Consider the following 23,418-nt stretch of genomic DNA (forward strand, 5'->3'; position numbering starts at 1 on the left):
TACAAACAGTTCAACTGTTTAGTAAAGTCAGAGCAATTTGAGAACATAGTCTCATGTTCCTTTGGAGATGACAAAAATCTTTCTCAAGAGAGCTCCTGAGACTTTGAGGATCTTTGTCAACTGTATTAAGATCCAAAGATGGCCCTTGCATTAAGAGGAAAGTAAAGTAGAGGCATTCAGTAATGTGAAAGATTGGTTGTAATGAAAAGGAGTCAACATGCAGCCCATCCTTGAAAATGAGGACAAATCCTTCTTTCACCTGCTTGCTTTACTCGCCTTTTTCCAGCACTTCATTGGGATATGTCAGTGCTTCATGTAAGAAGGGCTGCACCCCTAGCACTTTTTTTATGAAAAAAAATTAGGTAATTCAGAGAAAATTTAGCATGTGCTTCACACTGACAGAGAAATAAACACAGAAATAGCCTTCCAAAACCAGTACAAGCACACACATTAAGAACAAAAACCAAATGGCTCTACTGAGTAAAACCCATTTTACCCTCATCTTCTCTAAGCAATTTCACTGCAGTTAGTGCAAGTCCCGAAAGTGAAATAATGATGGAAGAGGAGGCAGTTAATAATGAGACAGTAGAACAAGTTATAAAGGTTATGACAGCACAGATCTGCAAGTATTAGATCATGATTTTAAGAAAAATGTGATATTTTCTGTACAATATTTGTAGGTAAATAAACCGTGATCCTCAGAAAGTATCTTTAAAACAGTGTAATCCATGAAAGAAACGTCAAGATTTCTTTTGGAAGAACACTGCAGAAACTAAAATCTTTTTCATTCAGTTGCAAAGAGTCTCATTATGTCCTTTTCCCTCATGTCTGTCTCTTTCCCACTGCAGCATAATTTACCTCTAATGCTGGGGTTGACAGCAGGACATGGGTTGACTGAACAACATCTGCAGCATGTATGTTATTGTGATATGCTACATCTGCATGGTAGTGGTCTTCTAGGGTCATCAGGTAAGTTATTAAAGTATCCACTGGAATTTTAAATGTTTTTAACAGGTCTCGTTCCTAGAAAGGGAAAAGAGAAACAATTCAGGTTATCAAGTCCAGAAAAATTTCTGAGATAAGCACAGGACAGCAAGGCTGCTCCTACTTGCCTGAAAAACGGTATGCATGATGACTGTCAAAGGTCTGTTTCCAGATAGCTCTGCTACTCTGAAAACCTGAAGGCCCCACTTGTTCACATCTTCTAGTTCCTAGAACAGAATTGACCAACAGGCAATGATGAAATCTTAACACACATGATTCCAGCATTTTAGAGTTGAAACAGTCACAAACAGCAGATCTGTGAAAATGCGAAGCTAGCTGTCAGGTAGACCCACTGCAAATATTATATGCTGAAATCTGCAAGGGGGAACGTTGCTGCTAGTAACCTTGAAATATTTGCATCTGCAGCCACTACCTTTCCTGGTTTTAATCCAGTAGGCAGGGAAAGAGTGCCACTTTTAAGTGGAATGCTACAGAAGGAGAAATGGTACAGTATCTTGAAAAAACTGACACACTTTCCATCTCACTGCCTGGTAGGTTCAAGGAGGAGGTGAATTGCTGCCATCTCACCACATCTCAGCAACAGACTGATGGTTCATATGAAGAGGGAGATTCCTGGGAACATACGGATAGGCATTTTCCAAATGCAAATGTCTAAAACTGAATGAATAATCACTTTATACTAGTTTTACATTATTGCCAAATAGCTACTGATACAAAATCACAGGAAGTGTCCCTAAAAACAGATGTGCATGAAATGATAGAGCAACTGACAGGACCTGCAACAATACCTCTAATGCTACGTACAGTTGTGCATTTTTGAAAAACATAGGGCTGCTACATATTTTCATTCCTCTGACTGTATACAAGTTCGCTCTTCATTCCTCAGCTTTGTTTAGGAATATGAAGCATTATTAATGTATCCACAACTGCTAATTTACATCCCATCTCCAGGCAGCTAACATTCCTGCTGAAATCCTGTTCATGTGGATATCAACCCTCAAGGCCTGATTCTGATTTCACTTGTTACTTTTCCGCTTCACTGGATTTATATTTAAGTGAGATCAGCCTTTACTGCTACAGCTTGAAAGCATGGTTATAAGCAGAGGATGGAATAAGTTCTCTATTTTTAGTTCAGTGGTTTAAATTCAAATATTTAAATATTCTCTACCTTGGCAAGAACATCTTCTTGGTCTGTTTTAACTCCAAACCTGGGAATACTGGAATTGGTTAAACTGGAGCTGTGCATCAGCTTTTTGACTCCACTGATCTGAGACATTGGTCTCTTCTTTTTCTCTTTCTCTTTTTGTGTTGGAGAAGGGATTTCCACTTCATGCTGTTTATCTTCAAAAGAATGAAGAAAAATGTTTTTGAAATGAATTAAAATATTCTTGACCATTTCACTGTTAAGTTTCATATTATGGATATTATAATTCTTAACAGAACTTATATTTGCCACTGTAGATTTTGCAACAGATACTTCACAACGAGAGCAATGAAAACAAGAAACAAGATAAACACAGATCTGGTCATCAGTAAAGCAGAACTCTGCATCACAAACTGCATCGTTATTTCTGAACTGGCTTCAAATATGACTTTTGACTATCTTATTTCCACTTCCCCTGCACCCGTAGCATGACAGACGGGGTTAGTTATTTCATTTAAAATGAGTTATTACAGGTGAGCAGAAGACTGTATTTTCATTTGCCAAGAAAATTTAAAAATCCTTCTTCTCTGGGGGAAAAAAAAAAATTAAGACCATATTTTATAATTTTCCTAAAACACCTCAGGACTCCAAAGACCTGATACTTGTGAGATGGCTCTGTTTGTGCTAAGACCTTGTAGAACACAGAAAGATTTTTGCTGGTGGAGCCATATCAACAAATGTTTTGCATGGGAAAGCAGCTCACGTCAGCAGTGCAGCTCTTTTCTCTTAGAATTTATAGCACCTATAAATACAGTAATAGTGACAAAAGGACTATTCTGCTAAAAAAAAAAAAACAACAAAAAAAAAACCTACAACATCTTCTACTGAGTTTTTGCTTTCACAGCAGCACCAGTAGCATAACTTCATATACCTCACCAATGTATGTGCCAGGAGAACCTTCTACCACTCTGTCACAGATTAAAGGCAGAGTAAAGTATATACAGGCCATTGCCAGATGACCACTGCAGAAACACTATGGGGGTGTGGAGTACTGCAGACATTGTGGTCCATAATAAAACCCAACAGAAGCAACAGAAGGCTTTCCTGCCAAAACTGCTAGAATTTTGCACAAATTTTTGTTCATTTTATCCATGCTGTGTTTAAATGTCATTTCTAAGACATCTCTTATCTGCTAAAATGTATCGACACCTTTTCTAGCCCTTAAGAAACCTCACAGCAAAACCAGGAATATCAAAGACATACTTCTAACATGAGACTCCAGAAGGAAAACTGGGGTTTACAAACAACTTAGAAGGAACAAAAACAACAAAAAAAGTCAGGGCTCTTAAAAAATACCTGTCTGTTTTATTCTTCTTGCAATGGTCATCTACAATAAAGGCTCTGAAACCAGATGAGGGTAGCTGGTCCATTTCTAATTTCTAGCATATTACTGTGTTTGTTTCTTCTTGTTGGTTTTTTTTTTTTTTTTTTTTTCCCTTTTCATTTCTCTTTTTAATTCTCCTTTACCAGCCTGCATTGACTGGACTCCTCAAATTCCAAACAAATCAGAGCAAAAGAAGAAACTGCAGAAATGTCACCAAGTTTTGCCTGCGGCACCAAGTTCCCTGGTTGCCCCCACCACACTTGGCTCTCTGCATGTGGACAATGTGGAAAAATGGGGGAGGATAAGCTGGAGCTCTTGACTGGTGCAAACTGACAACAGATGAGGAACAGTGACTCGTGTTCATGCTTTGATGTTTATGATTTCGGTCACATTCACAAAGCTTAGACCCATCAAAGGGAGATTCATAAGCTGAGCTGTCAGAGTAATTCAAGTGAAAGGAAGAGTCTGTCTGAACAACTTCAGATTTGCTAAGGAATTCCACAGGATTGCCTGTGTTTTTGCTAACAGGGAGGTAAAGTGTCTCAGACCCATCTGAATATCCACAAAAGTCAACCTGCCATTTTGACCCTGGTTATATTATACTCATTGACAGGTTCTCATACACATTCTCTTCACAGGAAAACACATTAGTTACACTGAAAAATATAATGCTTGGATATTACCAGTTTCAAGATAGAAGCTTTAGTTCTTCGACAAGGAATGTATTTGTTATCATTAAAATAATTTTATACATGTCATATAGACCTATCTGCAGTCTGTCCATTTTGAAGAACAATGAAAACCTGTTTTCTCATTACACCTTCCTAAATCTCCAATGTGAGAGTCTGTAGATGTTCAGGAGGTAAGTTAGTATCTTAATAGATAACTTAATGTACTATTTGAATTATATACACTGTTGTCCCTCTTTTCATTGTTGCTCAGAATCTACACATTTAGGGTGTGCATATTGAGAATACTAGATTTAAGCATCGTATTTAAGCATAAGATTTGGTGGAGTTATTTTCCCCCACTGTATTCCTCCTGCACCTACATTTTTAAGCATGGGTTTTCATTTATATGCAGCCACAAAACAATATCCACAGCTCAGTAATTTGTAAGTGATGGCCTCTCCAGCACTCTTTCTGCTCCAGATTGAGGTATCCTGTAAGGCTGACAAATACATTTCCTTATCCTGTCAAAATGAGCCTTAAGTTTTCAAGTAAAGACAGGCAGATACTGGTATTTCAGTCTTTTCAGTTAGCCTAAGTAGGTCATCTTCTCAGGCAACATTACACTGTCATTTTCAGGACTCCTGAAGCCGTGCAACAGCAATTCGCTACAATACAAGCTCATCACTTTCTTCACGTAAGAAATCCTGCTGTGCTGCAGTGCAGTGCTCAGGCATGCTACTGCAATCATGGATAAACTGAACCAGCACATTAAGCGATCCATTCTGATTATGGTGACGAGCAGCATAAAGTGGACCTGAGCAAAAAAACCCACTTCTTTTGACCAAAAAAAAAAAAAAAAGTTGCAACTATGGCAGAAATAAAACAAGATTCCATGAGTGATCAGCACTTCTTTAAGCATTTGTTATCCTAATTTAGATGTATCTAGCTGTGTTTCTCCTCACATGCACGGTCTTAATGAGCCCCTGAAAACAGATATTTACTTTATTTCTTGTTCAAAATCAGCTGTATGGAACCAAGTCTTATCCATTTTCACCAGTTTTATCAAGATATACACACTGCCTTCTGCACAACTATAGAGAAACCACAGCCTTTGTAATACTGCATAAGGCTTTTTCGATGCTCGCATCCCACAGAGTAAGCTCTTTAGCTGCACAAACTCTCCTGGCAGCCGCCTGCTCAGATGTTGACTTAGTCATATTCATCAGCGCTCTCACGTGTAGGCAGGGAATACCAAAGCATCAGAACTGTGAGATTTAATGAGGTTACTTGTGATTGTCTGCTTTCTGCACACTGAAACCACTTGGCTCTAACCTTCCTTCTGGCTATAAGGGAAACAGAATGGAAGAACTATTTTTAATATATTACATACTTAACTCATTATATATTCATTGTTTAATTTGGTAGCAATCACTGTAATGTTACATGGCAATATGTATATGAATATTTATCTGTCACTACATGCACAGGGAAACCACACACACAAACTAAATGAGCTGTGACGGAATGGATCAACCATACTCTGCTCAAATACTGGCCAATGAAATACTGCATGCACACTTTCTGAAGACAGAAAGCAATATGGAAAGCTACTCAATTTTAAAAGGCTAAAACTCAAAGAAAAAAAAAAAAAGGCAAAAGCTCCCATCATTGTCTTACCTAAAAATGTGTTCGATATATATTCTGAGACCTGGTTGCCTGATCTGCTCATTTCAGACAGGTGAGTTAGCTCCCGGTTGAGCATTCTTTTAAACTGGAAAGGAACAACAAAAAAGTATAAGTTAGTGATCAAGACATATTTCAGGCAGGATAAGAAAATGCAGTCAACTTGTAATAGGGCAAAAGACACAACAGTCAAAATAGACACTAAATTAAGGTAACAGTGAAAGGAAAAATGAAATACAATTCTATTCTTCCCTTCTACCTTATTCATGGGTTGGACAACATAATTCCTTACCCCTAGAAATACTGAACAGTGATTCAATTACTTAGACACAGGGTCCTACTTTCAAGTGAAAGCTATAAGACATATTCATAAAAATAAAAACACTGCATCTTTTTTTCAGGTTGTTGATTTTAATTTGAAGATAAAATGCAAACATGTTTATATAAGATCCTTATCTATAAGGGTGCCTTATCTTAACCTACCACACATTTTTGGTGATACATTCTACAGCCATTCAAGTTGCTTGCCTCATCATGGATCTACACAATATGGCACTCCTTAAACATACCAACCTTACTGAATTCCTACATGCCAGGACTAACAGAACTAAGCTTATCTTTTTCTTAAAATTATTTTGGTCAGTTCAGTGACTTGCCCTGTCTGATGCCTCAGAAAATTGTCAGTACATATATGATACAGAAAACAGCCATCTATGAAAACTTGTTTTCCCTGAGAGATAGCAAGTCCCACAGGTAATCTATTTTATGCAAGAGGATATTAGCATTCCTTGAAACTTATAGCTAATTGTATCATTATCATTGAATCTTTCTTGATTCCTTCACGAATACAGGATTAAAAGACATCCTTGCAGAATCCCAGAAGGGCTGGGGTTGGCAGGGACCCCTCAGGTCCATCTGGCTGCTGAAGCAGGAGCACCCACAACAGGGTGCCCCAGGCCACGTCCAGGCAGTTTCTGAAGGAGGAGACTGTACAACCTCTTCGCAACCTGTGCCAGCGCTCCGACACCTGCCTTGATATTACCAATAAAGAGAACTCAGAAATACCCATAATCCAGTAAAAAAATTCCTTCCAATGTAAATCAACATCTGTCATAATGGAACTTAGTCTACTATTTCACCATCTTCTCATTTTTTTTATTAGTTTCCTGTCTTCTCTGAACAAAGCCAAGCAATTTACACTATTTTCAGTCATCTTCCACTTTGTTCACCCAGACATGATTATTTATTACATTAAGCAATCTCTATCCGCAGTATGCAACCCTGTAGAAATTCTTTTTATGTAGAAAATTGGTAAATTCTTCTTCTATATATTAAATAAAGCACTAGAATAAACATGATCTATTTCCTTTCCATTTCATCCCAGTGGAATCAAAGCCCTTGCTTCAAAGGGGCTTTGCACAGTGAAAGACGTTATTTTCTTCACAGTGTCTTTGGAAGTCACCAATTACTGTATTGCTCACAGTGCACCATATAAAAATTACCTTTAATGTAACACTTCAACCATTAGCCACTGCATTTTCTTGCCACCTTGACACACCATCAGCCCAGGAATTTACTCCTACAAAGACTCCTACAACAAATGCTACTTCTGTCACATACCAAAGGGCACAGTTTTTATCTTAGACACACCTGTGTGCCAGAAAGTGCTCAACAGATTTATGAAAATCTGAACCACACTGCAAATATTTTGTAAGCTATGAGGTTTATGACTACACATTCTGCATGAAACCAGCATTGTCCTCTACGGTGACATTATGTGTTTTTGACCAAAATTATAAATATTTAAAAATGAGTCAATCCTTGCAAAAAAAAAAAAAAATAACACAACAGTGCTAAAAGTCCTGAAAATACATGTTAAAGTCCTACTTTAAACTGTTAACATGCATTTAAGTCAAACAGTTTTTTTCACACACCCAAGGTGAGAAATTATTTACAATGACAGTCTCACAGACTTACTTATCTCCATACTACATTCAGAACCTGAAACTTTACAAAGTTGCTGCTAATGCCTCTGGATCCCTCTCCACAGTTCTGTGTCTATCTAGCTGTTTCCTGATAAGGCCCCATAGGTGATGCCCAACTCTGATGTTCCATTTTTGCAGCTGCAGAGCAACACAACTGGATCACCTGCTGCACTTCAAAAAAAGATCATCTAGCCACTGTTCATAAGTATGACTTGGGAACTCATCTATTAAAAAAATTCTCATGTTTGAAAGAATTAATGTTTGCACTATGCTTCCTCCGCAGCTACCTGACACATAAAAAAATAAAAAGGAAGGTGATTTTCTTTTTTCTCTGATTCATGGATTTAAGTGGGGGTAGAGAGGGAGAAAGATACCTTTCTTACTAACACTGAAGGCTAGTTCCACTTAAAGAAAGTGGATGGAGCACCTGGTGATGCTGTTAACAGTATTACATTTTCTCAAGCAATTCTCACACTCAGTGCTAAACTCTCTGAATAATGACTGGCAGCTGGTAGTTTTCCAACATGTTCAGAGTAATAAACACTGGGAGTCCTTTTTGTCCTCAGCTGGAGCTTAGCGTTTGGTCTATTTCTACATTACACAGAATATTATCATATAAACACAGAGGTTAGTATATCCTGTGTGTTTCTGTTTTCCAGTGCTGGCTTTTGAGCTTTCAGGTTTTTTTACTGCACACTGGGCATCATCTTGTAGAGCTTATAGAGTAGATTCTCCAGGAATTTTGAAATAAATATTTATTGTATGGTTGCCCACAGTGATAGAGGACTAGTCTGGATGGGGCATGGTAGTCCCTTCTAATTCTGCATTTCTGACTGATGCAGACACCTGCCTTCCCTCTTCCAATCACGCCACAAGCCACCCAAACACCTAAGCTAGACCATCAGCATAAAACCTGGGAAAGGCTGTGTCGCTGCTGAACAGGCTTTAATTGACAACTACTTTGAAAACATCTGGTCTGAGATGGAGTTCAGAAAACTGCTTTGATTTCCAAATTATACATGACAAAACCTTATGACTGTCATCCACACTGAATCATATGAAGTTGTATACCGTAAGCAGACAGCTGTTTCTGATGAAGAACAATGCAGCACGAGAGAAATAAAAGAAATGAACAGTGACAGAGATATTGAAATATAATCAAGGAAACTATCTGGTTTCAGTATATGTGCATGTTACTCAATCCTTTCATGTTTAAAACCTTCTCCTTTGGGTGGGGGGGAGGGGGTGGGAAATACACCAAACCTAAATCTCCTGATTTTACCAAGTCCTCAAAAACTTGATAGGGGCCTAAGCAAAGCCGTAAACAGTTGCTTGTTCAAAGGGCATCAGCTTTCCACGCATTTACACATCCCTGCACTATTGTTTGAGAATAGAACTCTGCCTTAATTCTCATGTGGCTCCCGCAAGATCTCACTGCAAATCAGAGGAGTTTCTGTTTTATCTGTGAGTCAACACTGCTTCAGTCATCCAGGAAACATCTCCTGTAAGTGCCTGGAACTTGGCTAGACTGCCTATACTCTCATCATTTGTCATCTCAGAAGTAACATTTAGCACTTTTTCAAAACAAGTCAGACCAAACTCGAAGAAACTCTTGTTATTAATAGTAAATGTAAAAGACATTTTAACTAACCATTTTAAAAAACTGAATAGCACATACATTCCTAGTTGAAGAGAATCAGTCACAACGGATCCAACCTGCTGCTACAAATTTACATTTACATCATACAACTTAATTATGACATTGTCAGCTCAATATAGGCAGAAAGTAGAGGTTTTTGGAAGGGTTATGCATATATTGCATTCTTCTTCAGAAAGGTTTAATCATTTTACATGCTAAGCACTGTAAGATTAGAAAAATGACATTTCTGTACCCCTCTGGAATATCACTGCCCTTGACTATCACCTAGGAAATTCCCCCTGGAAATGAACAGGCTATAAAATGTCCATTAAGTCAATTATGCAGTTCTTCACTGCTGAGTACTGATGTCACACCAGCAGAGTTAGTAAAAAAAATAAAAAAAATAAATCTGAAAATACTGAGAGAGGAATGAGCTGCAATACATAAGAATAAATGTGTTGAATGTGTTGATAAGAACAGGTTCCTAAATAGCAGTCATCTTCAAAGAACACGTTACAGACTGAGGAATGAGCTGGGTAGTTAAGGTCCTTCTGGGATCATGGCCTGTGTGTCCATGTCTCTCTATAAATATATGGCCAACTGAGGGTATAAAAAAACAACTCTGTGGAGGAAAAGATATGATTTTTGATGATGCCAGCAAACGTATGTAAAAAAATAGTCTTTTGTAGTATTTGTATTCCCAAATGGTGACCAGATTGATGTAATTCTTAGGAGACTTAGCATCTGTAAGCAAGAGGAAACTTCACATTTGACTCTGAAGACACAGAGGAGATCTACCTACAAAATCAGTTCATGGCTATGAAGAGGTTTGGTCTGCACGCTTAATATAAACAGTGTTTACTGATTACATCTCTTGCAGAATGTCCTTGATTCAGTAACAGAAAGCTTCAGTAAATGTGCAGTCTGCAGTTAACTTGCACAGGGAGAAGAAGCATGCAGAACGGCCTTAGGTGTAGATACCCTAGGAGGACCTCTCTCACCCAGGCTACCTGCTCCTAAAAACACCTGCTTTTAAAAAGGCATTCATAACTCAAAATAAAACAAACTGTACTATTTATACATACTACATATATTAACTATATGTATATATACTAAACTATTATACATAACTGAAAATATGCCAGCCTTATAGATTCACCAGGTTTCTATTGAAGCAAAACTACCTTTGATTTTAACAGGACTCTTAGTAAGTAAACAGCATTCTCAATAAATACGGATTTTGGTTGAAAGTATATTTATTTAATTAATATCAAGGTTACAAACAGGTTGGTTTTTTTCATAAGCTACAGTCAGGTACCTGTCTCTGAGCCTGGCATTGTGATAGTGCGCTCACTGTTTCATGCGAAGATACTCAGTGAAAGCCAGACAATCTCTTACATCCATCTGGCCATCATTCTCTCCAATATAATTTAAAAGAAGACAATAAAGTATAGCCTGAAGCACAAATAAGTAATATATATATATATATGGTAAGGAATGCAAATGTACGCCATGAAGTTTGATTGCCAGTAAGCGTAAATCTCCCTCTACATCTTCACATTTTTCCTAAGATGTGGATGCCATGAACTTAGGAAGCACTATGCTACAATTGTATTCAAGTACTACTTACCTTCTATACTGAAATAATTACCTATACAAAGTATAGGACACTGTCTATACAGTAGAGGACATATTCTCCCATGTGTAATCAGCTGCAGCTATCATGCTGTCTGCTCAACTTTAGTTAAAAATAACTGTATCCATTTTAAGAGCAAAGTAACATGATTTCATTTATATATTTTTTTAAGTCTGGTGATTTAATTTTTGTTATTGAGCAAGAAAGAACACCACAGTAGCTGCCTGACAATCCAGAAAACACTTCCAAGCAAATTACAATAAATACTTCTCAATTAGCTGAATGGAAAATAATTCCATCTTATTTTCTTATAAATGAGAAAGGAATCCACGTAGCCAGCATAATAGAATCCAATGTCTTCACAGATGACTGAACAAAATCCTTGAGAATACACCGTAACAATTCTGCAATAGCAGAGGATAGTCACAATGACCTGATCGGACACAATGACCTAATGAGGCTTTTACACTTCTACTTTTAAAACAAATCCATTATAAAAGCAGATATTAATCCAAAAAGCACCAGAGATTCAATCAGTGAGTATGGTGTTTGTAATATTTAGTGATTTATTTAAATACTTACATTACTTAATTCAGTAAAAATGAGAATTTTCTTTAAAACAGGATTATTTGGAAGAATTAGTACACGTCAATCAAAGGATGATGTTTCATTAACCATATGGAAACATCACTGTTTGTTTTTAAGCACAAAAAAACTAGCAGAGATAAAACAATGCCCAAGCCTAGCTTTGTATTAAGTGAATTTCATTGACTGGAACACTGATTAAATTCACTGGTGCAAAACTTTCCCATAAAAGAGATAAAAGCTGATTTAATTCTATTCTTTTTAACACAACTGCAGCTTCAGGCTAGTTCAAAGCTGCTCTACATAATAATGTAGATCAATATTGCAAGAACACAATTTTCAGTCTCCCCGTGTTTTAATCAATAAACTGTCACACACACACAAGCTAACAGAAAATGCTGCTGGAAAATACTGTTGATAATTTCACATTTCTTCAGCTGTTAAAATCAGTATGAGTCACGAATTCATCCATTATCCTCAGCCTCTTTAATCACACTGTATCCTATTGTATGCTGCCTCAGTTCTGAGTGTTTGGTTTTTTTTTGTTTGTTTTTTGTTTTGTTTTGTTTTTAATTCTTTAACATCTATAAATACAGTTCTGTAGCAATCTTTCATAAAGGAACACAAAACTCTTCTGAATTTCTATGGCAGTATGCATTGTCTAATTATCCACTACTGCAACATTATTTTACAACTCCCAGCACATAAGAAAGACTGTACACAGTGCAGTTCTTTCTCACTGCTGAACAAAGGCGTGCTTTTCTGATTTTTTACTTTATATGCATATTACCCATAGCCCTATTATACGCAAATACTTGTGATATCCAGTAATCATGCAATCAAGCACCGCAAATCGAGGTTCTTAAAAGGTAAAACAAAATCCTACCTTTATGTAGCCCCAAGAAACTGAGAGTAAATAGTTTGCCTCAGGCATTTTTTATTTTTTTTTTTCCTATAATAACAAATCTAAGCTGTTCAGTTCTTTGCTATCTGATATTGCAAAAGAGTTTCAAGAAGAAAGATGCCTTCTCTCTTAATTCTTTTTGCTGATCTTCAGGTTCTCAGCAACTGTGTGCAGAGGAGGCACTCTGAAATGAAATCCAACTGTGTAGTCTTCTGATTGTAAAAATGCCATTTGTAAAATTCCAAGCACTCACAGGCAACGTTGAAGAGACATACTGAATGAGTTGAAGAAATATCAGAAGAGCTAGGGATATGCATATTTCCTGAACACCAGGACTTAATGAATAATGTATGTCAAGATGCTCAGCTGCTGGAAAGACTTGCTCTATCAACAGCTACCAAATAAGGACCTGGAGGGGAAGCCACAAAGAGTACCACTAATCCCTCCCATAGAGCCTAACTAGCAGCCAATAGTATGTCATCCTAAAATATATAAATCCAAGCGGCTGATGACATGAGGTAGGATAATTTTCTATTGGCCAGCACCAGGGAGTCTCCTGGGGATGGGGTAATTCTTTTATTTTTTCTTTCTTTTTTGAAACAGCAAATGCCATTTAATAATGGCTTCCCCGCCTGCAGCATTCACACTCCATTCAAAAATAATTAGTTCGAGTTCTTGTACCTTTGGCAGCATTTGCCAGTTCACTTCAATGGACTCATCATCCAAGCAGTTAAAATGAGTATTCTGTATGTTCACGTGTCTTTCCTAGTCTTCTCAATTTTTCATATGGAAGGGAAATATTTGAGTTTTCTTAATGAAGGGAAAAAAAAACGACAGTTACTGGGATTCTTGAGCAATCTTTATGTACTGTAACACTGAAAAGGGGGTTTGTTTTTGTGAAATCTAAATTAAAGAATGATCTGCTCAGCCCACTGAAAGTCAGTTTCCATTGCTTTCTTTTCTTTTCTTTTCTTTTCTTTTCTTTTCTTTTCTTTTCTTTCTTTTCTTTTTTCTTTTCTTTTCTTTTCTTTTCTTTTCTTTTCTTTTCTTTTCTTTTCTTTTCTTTTCTTTTCTTTCTTTTCTCTTTTCTTTTCTTTTCTTTTCTTTTCTTTTCTTTTCTTTTCTTTTCTTTTCTTTTCTTTTCTTTTCTTTTCTTTTCTTTTCTTTTCTTTTCTTTTCTTTTCTTTTCTTTTCTTTTCTTTTCTTTCTTTTCTTTTCTTTCTTTTCTTTTCCTTCTTTTCTTTTCTTTTCCTTCTTCTCTTCTCTTCTCTTCTCTTCTCTTCTCTTCTCTTCTCTTCTCTTCTCTTCTCTTCTCTTCTCTTCTCTTCTCTTCTCTTCTCTTCTCTTCTCTTCTCTTTTCTCTTCTTTCCTCTTCTTTTCTTTTCTTTTCTTTTTTAAATGTGTATGCATAGTTTTTTTGTGGTTTTTTTTCTCCTCCAATTTCAATAGAAAAAAAGCAGCTATTCTTGAGATAAGACTGGTCATGTGTCTTATAATTCCCAGAAAATGCTAAGTTTCCATGGAGAATTCAAAAGAAAGATATTAGTCCTCTCATATTCTGACTCTATTTACTCAGCTTTTGCTCATTCTGCCGTGGCAGATTAATAAAATCAATTAAAGCTATACATCACCTTCCCCCTTCCATCAAAAAAAAAAAAAAAGAGTAATTGAAAATGGCACATGTCAGTGAGCTGACTCAGAGTATTAAATAAAATACCACACCATCTGCCATTCAGAGACTAAAACTTAAATGGCGGAATACATTACTGTGCACCACTCTGTGCAAGGCATATGCATTAGTGAGGCAAATTTCCGAGACTTCGCTGTATCAGAAAATGGGAGAGCATCCTGATATGACAATGAAGAAATGTCCAAGGACAGGCTGAATGAAGTGCAGCATCCAGCCTTAGCTACGGTGCTGATTCACTGGTAGATGCTGACCGACAACAGTCATAAGGGACCTTTAGGCTGAAGTGGTTTCCAGATCTCTGGATGATGCTACCCAGCAATGTCAGCAACACTGAATGCTTGAGAAAGAATTAAGCCTGCAGAAATCAATTTAGCAAAATATGGGATTAACGAATTTCTTCCTTACAGCAGAGAAATGCATAATAGTGTGACAACTACAGTCAAAGGACCATTCAGCATGTATGTGTTTTCATAAGAAAAGGTTATATAAAATGTGTATAAAAAGCACTGTTATACCTGTCCTAGATCTCTTAGAGTGGATGCATACAAAGTAATTAGCTTTTGAAAACACATGGATTATTAGAGACTCAGAAAGAGATTAAAATAGCCTATCTGAAAAATATTTCTCCTGTTTGTTCCATCTCAGCTTTGTAACATTAAATATAAAGCTTTCCTACACCTGCATTACGTTGTTTTCCATTCACTCACAAGAGAGCACTGCTCTTATCCAATACTAACAATGAGGGCTGAAAATAGTTCCGTTGATTTCTTTAATTAAATAGACTGCAACATTGCCTTCCACCTCACCTCAAAAATCACAACACTGATGATTGCAAGAGATGCCTCTGAACACAGCCAAAAAGGTACAAAGAGCTGCTCCAAAATTCATAGGCAAGTGAGGACTACAGAAGGAAAGCAATAGGGAGTAAAAGTGGACAAAAAAAAAAAAAAAGTTTCAGATGAGGAATATTTAAATTATCTGCTGTAGAAACTACACAGAGAAGAAAAACCTAAGTTAGAGATAGGTGGAAATCCAGCAATATGATACACCCATGAAGACACTACAGGGAGAAGGAATAATGTGGAATAATGGCTCTTTCTCTATACTAGTTTCAATCAAACAGAGAATATAGAAGTGAGAAAAGTGTAATTTGAAAACACATTAACTGAGTAAAAAAATAATTCAGAAAACAAGGATGCTTTCCACAAGCAATGCTGCATGAAGGCTGCTCTGAAAGTAATGCCTCCTATTTTATGATGGTCCATGATGTCAGAGGCAGATGGTGCTGGTATGGCAGTAGAGGCTGAACCTTCCCACCAATGTCCCATTCCATGTTGTTGCCACATAACAGATGGCAGTAGAGGGGCACTCAGACAAAATGGTGTCTGACATGGACGTGCACACAGAGCAAACGTGACACTTAACTCCTCCATGTGGAATTAATGGCAACCACTGACATTCACTGATGCTTGCTAAATGTTTATGGGGCCCAAACAGTGGATGTCAGCACAGTGAGACAGTGGGTAGTATGCTTCTACAGTAGTGACAGCAACATGAAAACGAGCCATGTTGTGGACAGCCATTCACAACTGTCACACCACAAAATGAAGAGTGTCTCAATCAGTTCATCCATGCTAATTGGAGGACTGCAACCAGGGAACTGTGTATGGAACTGAATGTCAGCTTCAGTGTGTTGAGAACAATGATGGCAATGTTGGAATATTGCAAAGTTTCTGCCACATGGGCTTCATAAATGATCACACAGGAACAGGAAGAACATTGTAGGCAAGTTTGTCAGGACCTACTGAACTAACGTGAGGCTGAACATGACAGTCTCTGGGATTGTGTCATTAATGGTGGCAAGGTGTGGGGTCACCATTATGAGTCAGAGTCAAAACAAAATCCATGTAGTGACAACATCTGAATTCCCCATTGTAGAAAAGTTCAAGATGCAGCCTTCAGTGGGTAAGGTGATGTGCACTTATTTTTAGGATAGCAAAAGGGTGATCCTTCTGGATTTCATGGAACTCAGACAAACCATCAAGTCTGATAACTATATCACAATGTTAACTGAGCTGAAGGCTCAAACTTTCGGAGTCAGGCCAGGGAAGAAGATAACCTTTCTCTTGCAGCATGATAAAACCAAGCCCCGTATCAGTTTGAATACAATGGGGCACAGTGCCAGTCTTGACTGGACTGTCCTACCACATCCACCACATAGTCTGAATTTGGGATCTTCTGACTTACAATTGTTTGGGCCAAGGAGGGATGGACTATGCAGGCAACACTTTCCTAGCAATAACACTGTCATTTGCTCTTTCACATAGCGTTGTTATGCTCTTTGTATCTGTTATACTTTCCATAGAAATAAATAGGAGGCATTACTATCAGAGCAACCCATGTACATTTAGAAAGAATCAGAACGTGAGAGGCAGAAAGGTGACAAAATCTCTTAACACCCATAAGAAATTTTGGCCATTATTTAATCAACAAGCCTGGGTAAATTTCTCCACAAGAGTCATAAAAGAGGTGGCAGAGATCCCAGGAGCTGTGATGTTCAGCTTTAGTGAATTTTGAAAGACTACAAAATGTTAATTTTGTGCCAATTAAAATTCATAAGCAGTATGGCAGGGTAACTTCAGGCAACTTTGTAAAATTTAGGACCTGAGTAAAACAAAGGAAAATCTGAAATACACATATTTTATGCATTTGCTTTGTGAAGAACTATGAAGAAGTAACTATTGCCAGTAAATATTGTTTTATGCCTTTAGACGTTATATTCTTGAATTGTTGCAAGGCATTTGATTTAGTACTGTACAGTACTCTGCAGTAGCAACCTTTATGTTGAGAAATGGCACAATAAGTGGGTTAAGAACCACTGTTGATGGTTTTCTAACAATTATCCACAAGATGTCTTCAACTAATCAAACAGCTTTAAATCATATTCTGCAAGACCTGGAATTATCTTACTGTATTCCTTCTCCTCATTCATGTCCTGGAATTAAGTCACTGCTATGGAAACTTCCACATAACAGAAAAATTGGAAAGAGTAAAAAAATATGATGAACCATGAGAACACAGAGGTCACAGGCAACACTAGCTTATTTAATGTGACACTATTCATGTAAACTACAATTCACAGAATTTAACTGCAAATAAACTCAAGGCAACAAGGGAACACCGTTCAGTGGTGTACAAAATGGCGGACTACCCTAAAGAAATCAGCAACTCTGAAGAGTTTATAGAATCAAGGGAGAAAGAAGCTAATGGGTTGTACCACATTCATCCAAGGGTTGACTGTTAATGAAAGGCTGATGACCCCAGAAAATTAATCTACTTCAGATGAAATGCTACCTTCTAAATATCTTGTATCATGGAGAATGATTATACATCTACTACAAAAGCGCCCTCCTAGAAAGCAACTTTAACAATTTAGAAGTTGTGCATTTGTGATGAAATAAAAGTTTGCAGCAAGTTACCAGAAATGTTCATATTCCAATGTAAGCAGTAATCTTTACCTCTGTACAAAGTTCAAAGGTTTAGAGTTGTCAGCACTCATACTACTTAAACTATTTGTTTCCCATAAATCCCTATGCCACTGGTGTAATTTGGCAATAAATAAATAAATAAATAAATAAATATTCATCTTCCTTCCAGAAGAACATGAAAAATTTCATTCTGTTGCCTGTCCTCCCCCCCCCCCCCCCCACAGTCGTCATCCCAGGTTTCCAAAAATACAAAATGATTTCACCCATACTTGTGAGGAATTCCATCCTTTTATTCATCTGTTGTATTAATGGTCATGATTTGCCACAAGGACCTAAAGACCTAAAGATGTGTGCAAACCACTCTAGGGTATACAGATAGGACCAAAAGGTCCTGTCTAATACAAGACTGTCAAGGCATGCTCACTTTTTCCTGATATCTGGTATGGGGCTTCTGATATACAAAAATACATAAATAACAAGAAAAAGAAATAATTATATCTTCAGAAGCCTGGCAGAAAGCCTGATCCTCCAAAATAAAGTAACCATGTTCCTTCCCCTCTCTTGGTTGTACATAAAGATTCCTGAAGGTGCGGTCAACTACAAAAGTAGAGAAGGCAATGCTTCAGGTTTGAGAAGGACAGAAAGAAAGCACTACTTTTCATCTGTCCCAGTGGAGGTTTACAGTCTTGGTCTTCCTTCTGCAAGGCAGTACCCAGTCATATGGGAGCTCTCATATAAACGTGCTCAGCTTTGAAGGCTGGGAACAGTAAACTCAGTGGGCTGGGAACTCAAACACAGTGCCCCAGATCATCTATAAAGCTGCATCAGGAGCCTCCAAACAGATGTCTAGGCATCAATCCTGAATGCAAGTACTCGGGATGTAGTACATAACTGACCAAAAGAAAAACTAAGAGGAAGACAGCTAAATGTACCCCAGATATTAGCTTTTAAGGTTTCAAGTTTCTAAAACAGAACAGACCACCTGAGCATTTCTCATGAACAAAATGAGAATCCACCTGAAAATAATAAAAAACATTTTATAGATTGACCTCTACACAGTAGACAATAGGAACAGTTACCCATTTTAAATCTGAGTCTTACTGATCACAAAAACAAGACTTTTTCCATAGGATTAGCCAACTTCATCTGACATTTAGGCTGGCATGAGCCCTTGCAGAAAAGACTCCCCACAAACTGGAAGTCTACTCACTGCTAGGAAACCACAGCAGCAAAAATGGTCATTTCGTCCCACAACCAAGGGTGCATGGATGGATTCAAATGAGCCAAAATCAGAACTGGCTTGAAACTAGAAGTAGCAGAACAGAAAGGGAGAAGGAAACTACACCAAATCAACCAGCTTCACCAATCTTCTCTGAGTTCCACCAAAGACTCCCTTACTGGAAGGACTGTCTCTAGAATTTAACTTAAGGGAAAGAAAAAGAAAAGAAAAAAAAAAAAAAAGGAGGAATTTGGAGCTGGAGGAGATGTTCTGGTGTTCTGGTTGCAGCAATCAGCTGCCACACACCAAGAGAAGCAGGGGTGGAGATGAAGTCGGGTTTCATGCTGCTATCAAGAGATGAACTCCACCAGTGGCTGACAACTGGCGGCTGTAACAAAACTCTCACTCTTCTGAAGGAGCCTCAGCTTTAAGGACCAGAACTGTACCATAATTATGCAGCTTTTTAATAGCATAATTTTCTTGGCAACCTCCTGTTTGTCACAATTACATTCACTAAACACAATGGAGAATTCTAAGCCATATTGTTTCCTGGATCATTTTATTTGGGAAATGATATATAATTCTCATGAATCAAATACGATTATTTTGTGTTACTGAGAATACAGATGACAACGTTTTTCTGAATTATTTTAGTGGGAATACATAGTAAAACCCAGCAGCTGAGTTGTTTAATAAAGAGTTGAGCTCCTTTACTTATTTAAGTATAAAAACTAATATTTAAAAATCAGCTTTCTTTTTGGTAGAGTACGTAACTCAGTGCTTGTATTTACTGCCCTCTAGTGATGATAGAAGCATTAGCTATGGGTATTTAATAACACATTAGACTTTATTGGATAAGAAATACACAATGCAGTCCACTAATTTCCAACCATGCTGAACCAGGATCTTTATATGTATTCTCTACAATTAAATTATTTTCAATAGACACTCCAAAATAATTGCACAAACAACAAAAATTACATCCTATTTCAACCCACGCTTTGAGGACCAATGTCAATCTTTAAGACATGATATTCACCCAAAGCTTTCTTCCAGGAACTGCTCTACATAATGACAGGGAACAGAAAGCCTATAAGGTATTTAAAAAAACAACATCAACAAGAATAGCAACAAAAATCCTCCAATAAATGGGGTTTAATTTCAACTAATATGTTCCAGTTTACAATATTCTCTGATATACTTACTTTTCCCCTCAAATACAACACTGTGAACATAATGCAACTTAGACAAAAGCTTCTGTTAAAAGCTAATTTAGATCACAGAAAAGTGGATCGAGGCATGATTACAGCTGCACTTATGACTGCACAGCCGCTGGCAGATGCAATGACAAATAGCTCAGGTAGTTATCTCTCTATCCCACTCTGCAACTGACTGAACCAAATGCATAACCACAAGGAAGTATTTTTGTCCACAAAATTACTACTGCGAACAGCATCTGATGTGAGCAGAGAGCCTTTGAAGTTCTGCCGTTAAAAGACAATGCTAAAATAAAATATTTTACGTTTACTTGCATGTACATATCACATCAAAACCAGAGTAAAACTACGTTTTCATGCATCCAAATTTATTTTTATAAACATAAAATACTTCTGCATCATAACTGGCAAAGTTAGCTTAACAGGAAGTTAGCTACACCTCAGCTCTGGATATGCTTCAAAAAATACCCTAGGCTAAAGCAAGGTTTTTTTTTAAAGATTTTAAATTACTGCAATGTTAATTGAAATACAGTTAATCCATCATATCTGCATGTTTCTTCTTAATAGACATCATCATGTTTTGCTCAAAGGTTCTCATTGTATTTATGAAAGATGCTAGCACACACACAAAAAATCAGCTTGAAGTGGACATGAGCTCAGGGGCCTTGGAGTAGACTACATATTTTTTAATTTATTTTTTTTTAAGTCTTCACCAGGTATGTAGAAATGCATATAATTTAAGGCATTTTAATGATGTTTGTCTCTATCTCTTACACCTCCATGACAACCAATTTTGCAGTGAACAATCACAAACAAACCTTTAAAAAAAAACAGCATATAATTACAGCTACAGTACCAAACAGTTTCACACTCCGTAGAAGAGCTACTCTCTGGCCCTCTGATCACACCAGGATAGGAATCCACGAACACTGCTAAAGGAAAGGTTAAAATTTTGGACAGAGTATATGCTCCTTTAAGGAGGTGTTCTTTCTTGGACAGATTCAAGAACTGTCATTTATGAAAGAAAAACAGTATTTACTCCTCTTTCCTTACCACTTGTATTACATTCAGTGAAGATGTGGTAACTTGTACAGGATGGTACATAATAGACAACAGTGACAGCTATACAATTCCCCCCAAAACAAACAAAAACAAGTGTAAAAAAAAAAAAAAAAGTCAGACACATAACAAAAGATAAGTCTTGCTCCTTAAAATTGCATCTGTGGGTAGCACAGCAGGTCCTTTTTAGTTACACCTTTTTGTCCACCTCTTCTTAGACACTGCCTTGAGAAGGTTATGCTACTACATTTTTGGGCATTTCATCTCAATTCTTTTAATTGCATGCATCCAGTCATGTCTTTGGAGCAACAATGGACAAACAACCACAGCACTGCTATCAGCCTCACTCCTTTTTGTTTGCAGCTAGAGAAGAATCCGGCCTCTCCACCTGCTCTTTACAAAATGCAGGAACAGAGCCAGGTGGAAATCAGCCTTGGATAAAGCTTCACGATTTGGCTTATACTGTATTTTCATAGAACCACAGAATCCTTAGAGTTGGAAGGGGCCTCTGAAGGCCATCTAGCCCAACTCCCCTGCAGAGAAGAGGGACATCTAGATCAGGTTGCCCAGGGCCTCATGCAGCCTCACCTTGAAAAACACGGGCACTTCACTGGATTGCTGTTTCTTTGTCATGCTTTCAATCATATCATTTTCCAAACATATCAATATGCACTGCCCCATTTTCAAAGTGCAGCCCCAGATAAGGATGCTTTTTCAGGTCAACAAGTAGATAAAAATGGCAGATTTTGCTGTAAGTGAAGTCTCAAGCTTGTACTAGGCTAGAGTCAGTTTACAAACCACCGTCACAAAAAGCAAAGCAAAGCAAAAAAAAAAAAAAAAAAGATAAAGAGACTGGTGTGACCTCCTTTGAATGGCTACGCTTACTTCAGCGCATCTGGGCAGACAGTCTGTCCAAAGACATACCAAAAACGAAGAGTAAAAATATCAGAGGTACTGCAAAGACATAAGGCTTCAATAACACCCCTAAAGCTACACAGTACTGCTGCTGGAGGAATACCACTGTTAACAAGAGTTACTGTACCATGGAGATGTGCATGTGCATGATAGTAGGTAGCCTCAGCCAACTGCCTGTCCTGCAGCACACTAGTTCCTAGAACTTGTAACTTGTTGCCCAAACTACAGTAAGGGCAGGAACCTTCCATTACAGCTTACTGCAAATGTTAGATGTACAAGCTGCATCTGTATAACACAGCAAAAGGACAGTTGTGTTAAGGGATAGGAACAGCTTCTTTACAATATAGTTAAAAACCTTTCCTAAAACAACTTGTGCAAAATCCATACAGGCATTCACACTAAAGAAATGATAAGCTCGGTTTTTCTAATACCAAAGCACTCTAAAAACAAGCAGTTTGTTATTTAAATATTGTGAAAAGAGAAACATTTTTGATTTTTTTTTCCCTAAAAGACAGTTTTAGGAAATTCTTGCCGTTCCTTTCTGAACGGAAAGGATTTGGCTTTAAATATTATCAGACCAGATTCTCCTATTCCTAGCTCACATCTAGTTAACACTTGCCTAATTAGCAGCCTCATCTAACAAACATTCTTGGTAAAGAATGAAAGCAAAAGCTTGCCACCAGTAACGAACAAGAGCACAGTACATACTCCTTTAGAATGCCACAGACTTCATGCAAATATCTGATTTTGCATTTTCTCCTTTTGTCCTTCCTTGTGTTTTGTTTTTGCTTTTTTTTTTCATCATGTCAATTCATGCTAATAAAACAGTTCTGTAATAAAATGAATATAAAATACAAAATTATCGGAATAACTTAAACATACTATACACACATTACATGGTCAGGGTGTGTGTGTCTGTGTATGTATGTATAGCTGTGTGTATGTACATGTATGTACATGTATGTGTGTGTATGTGAGTGTATCTACCCACAGATATCTACTCTGGCATAGCTACAAGAGAGGCTTGTAGACAACATTGTGCACGTTTGCAGACAGATATGCCCAACACATCCACAAGGAACAGTGACTCCTAATTCACCAAGCTGTGATGGTGTGTTTGTTCAAAGACTTGATACCACTACACCAGCAAAAAATGAGCTTTAGAGGTAGTCTATTTGACGTAGAAACTGGCTT

At 37.4% G+C, this 23,418-nt stretch overlaps 1 protein-coding gene across 13 annotated transcripts in view; it reads right to left on the bottom strand.

Annotated features, from left to right (window-relative positions):
* Positions 1 to 23,418, bottom strand: part of PDE4D (phosphodiesterase 4D) — a 586,915-nt gene that overhangs the window by 11,325 nt on the left and 552,172 nt on the right. For 12 of the 13 annotated variants that reach the window (XM_040656476.2, XM_040656475.2, XM_004937252.5 and 9 more), the window contains 4 exons: positions 5,882 to 5,975; positions 2,174 to 2,346; positions 1,113 to 1,211; positions 859 to 1,023 (listed from right to left, as the gene is read on the bottom strand). In XM_040656476.2, the coding sequence (XP_040512410.1) occupies positions 859 to 1,023; positions 1,113 to 1,211; positions 2,174 to 2,346; positions 5,882 to 5,975 (531 nt within the window). Of the gene's footprint in view, positions 1 to 858; positions 1,024 to 1,112; positions 1,212 to 2,173; positions 2,347 to 5,881; positions 5,976 to 12,618; positions 14,302 to 23,418 lie in introns of those variants that run through there. The other variant, XM_004937259.5, reaches the window with a different exon arrangement.

This window comes from Gallus gallus, chromosome Z, assembly GCF_016699485.2.
Source record: "Gallus gallus isolate bGalGal1 chromosome Z, bGalGal1.mat.broiler.GRCg7b, whole genome shotgun sequence".
Taxonomy (NCBI): Eukaryota; Metazoa; Chordata; class Aves; order Galliformes; family Phasianidae; genus Gallus; species Gallus gallus.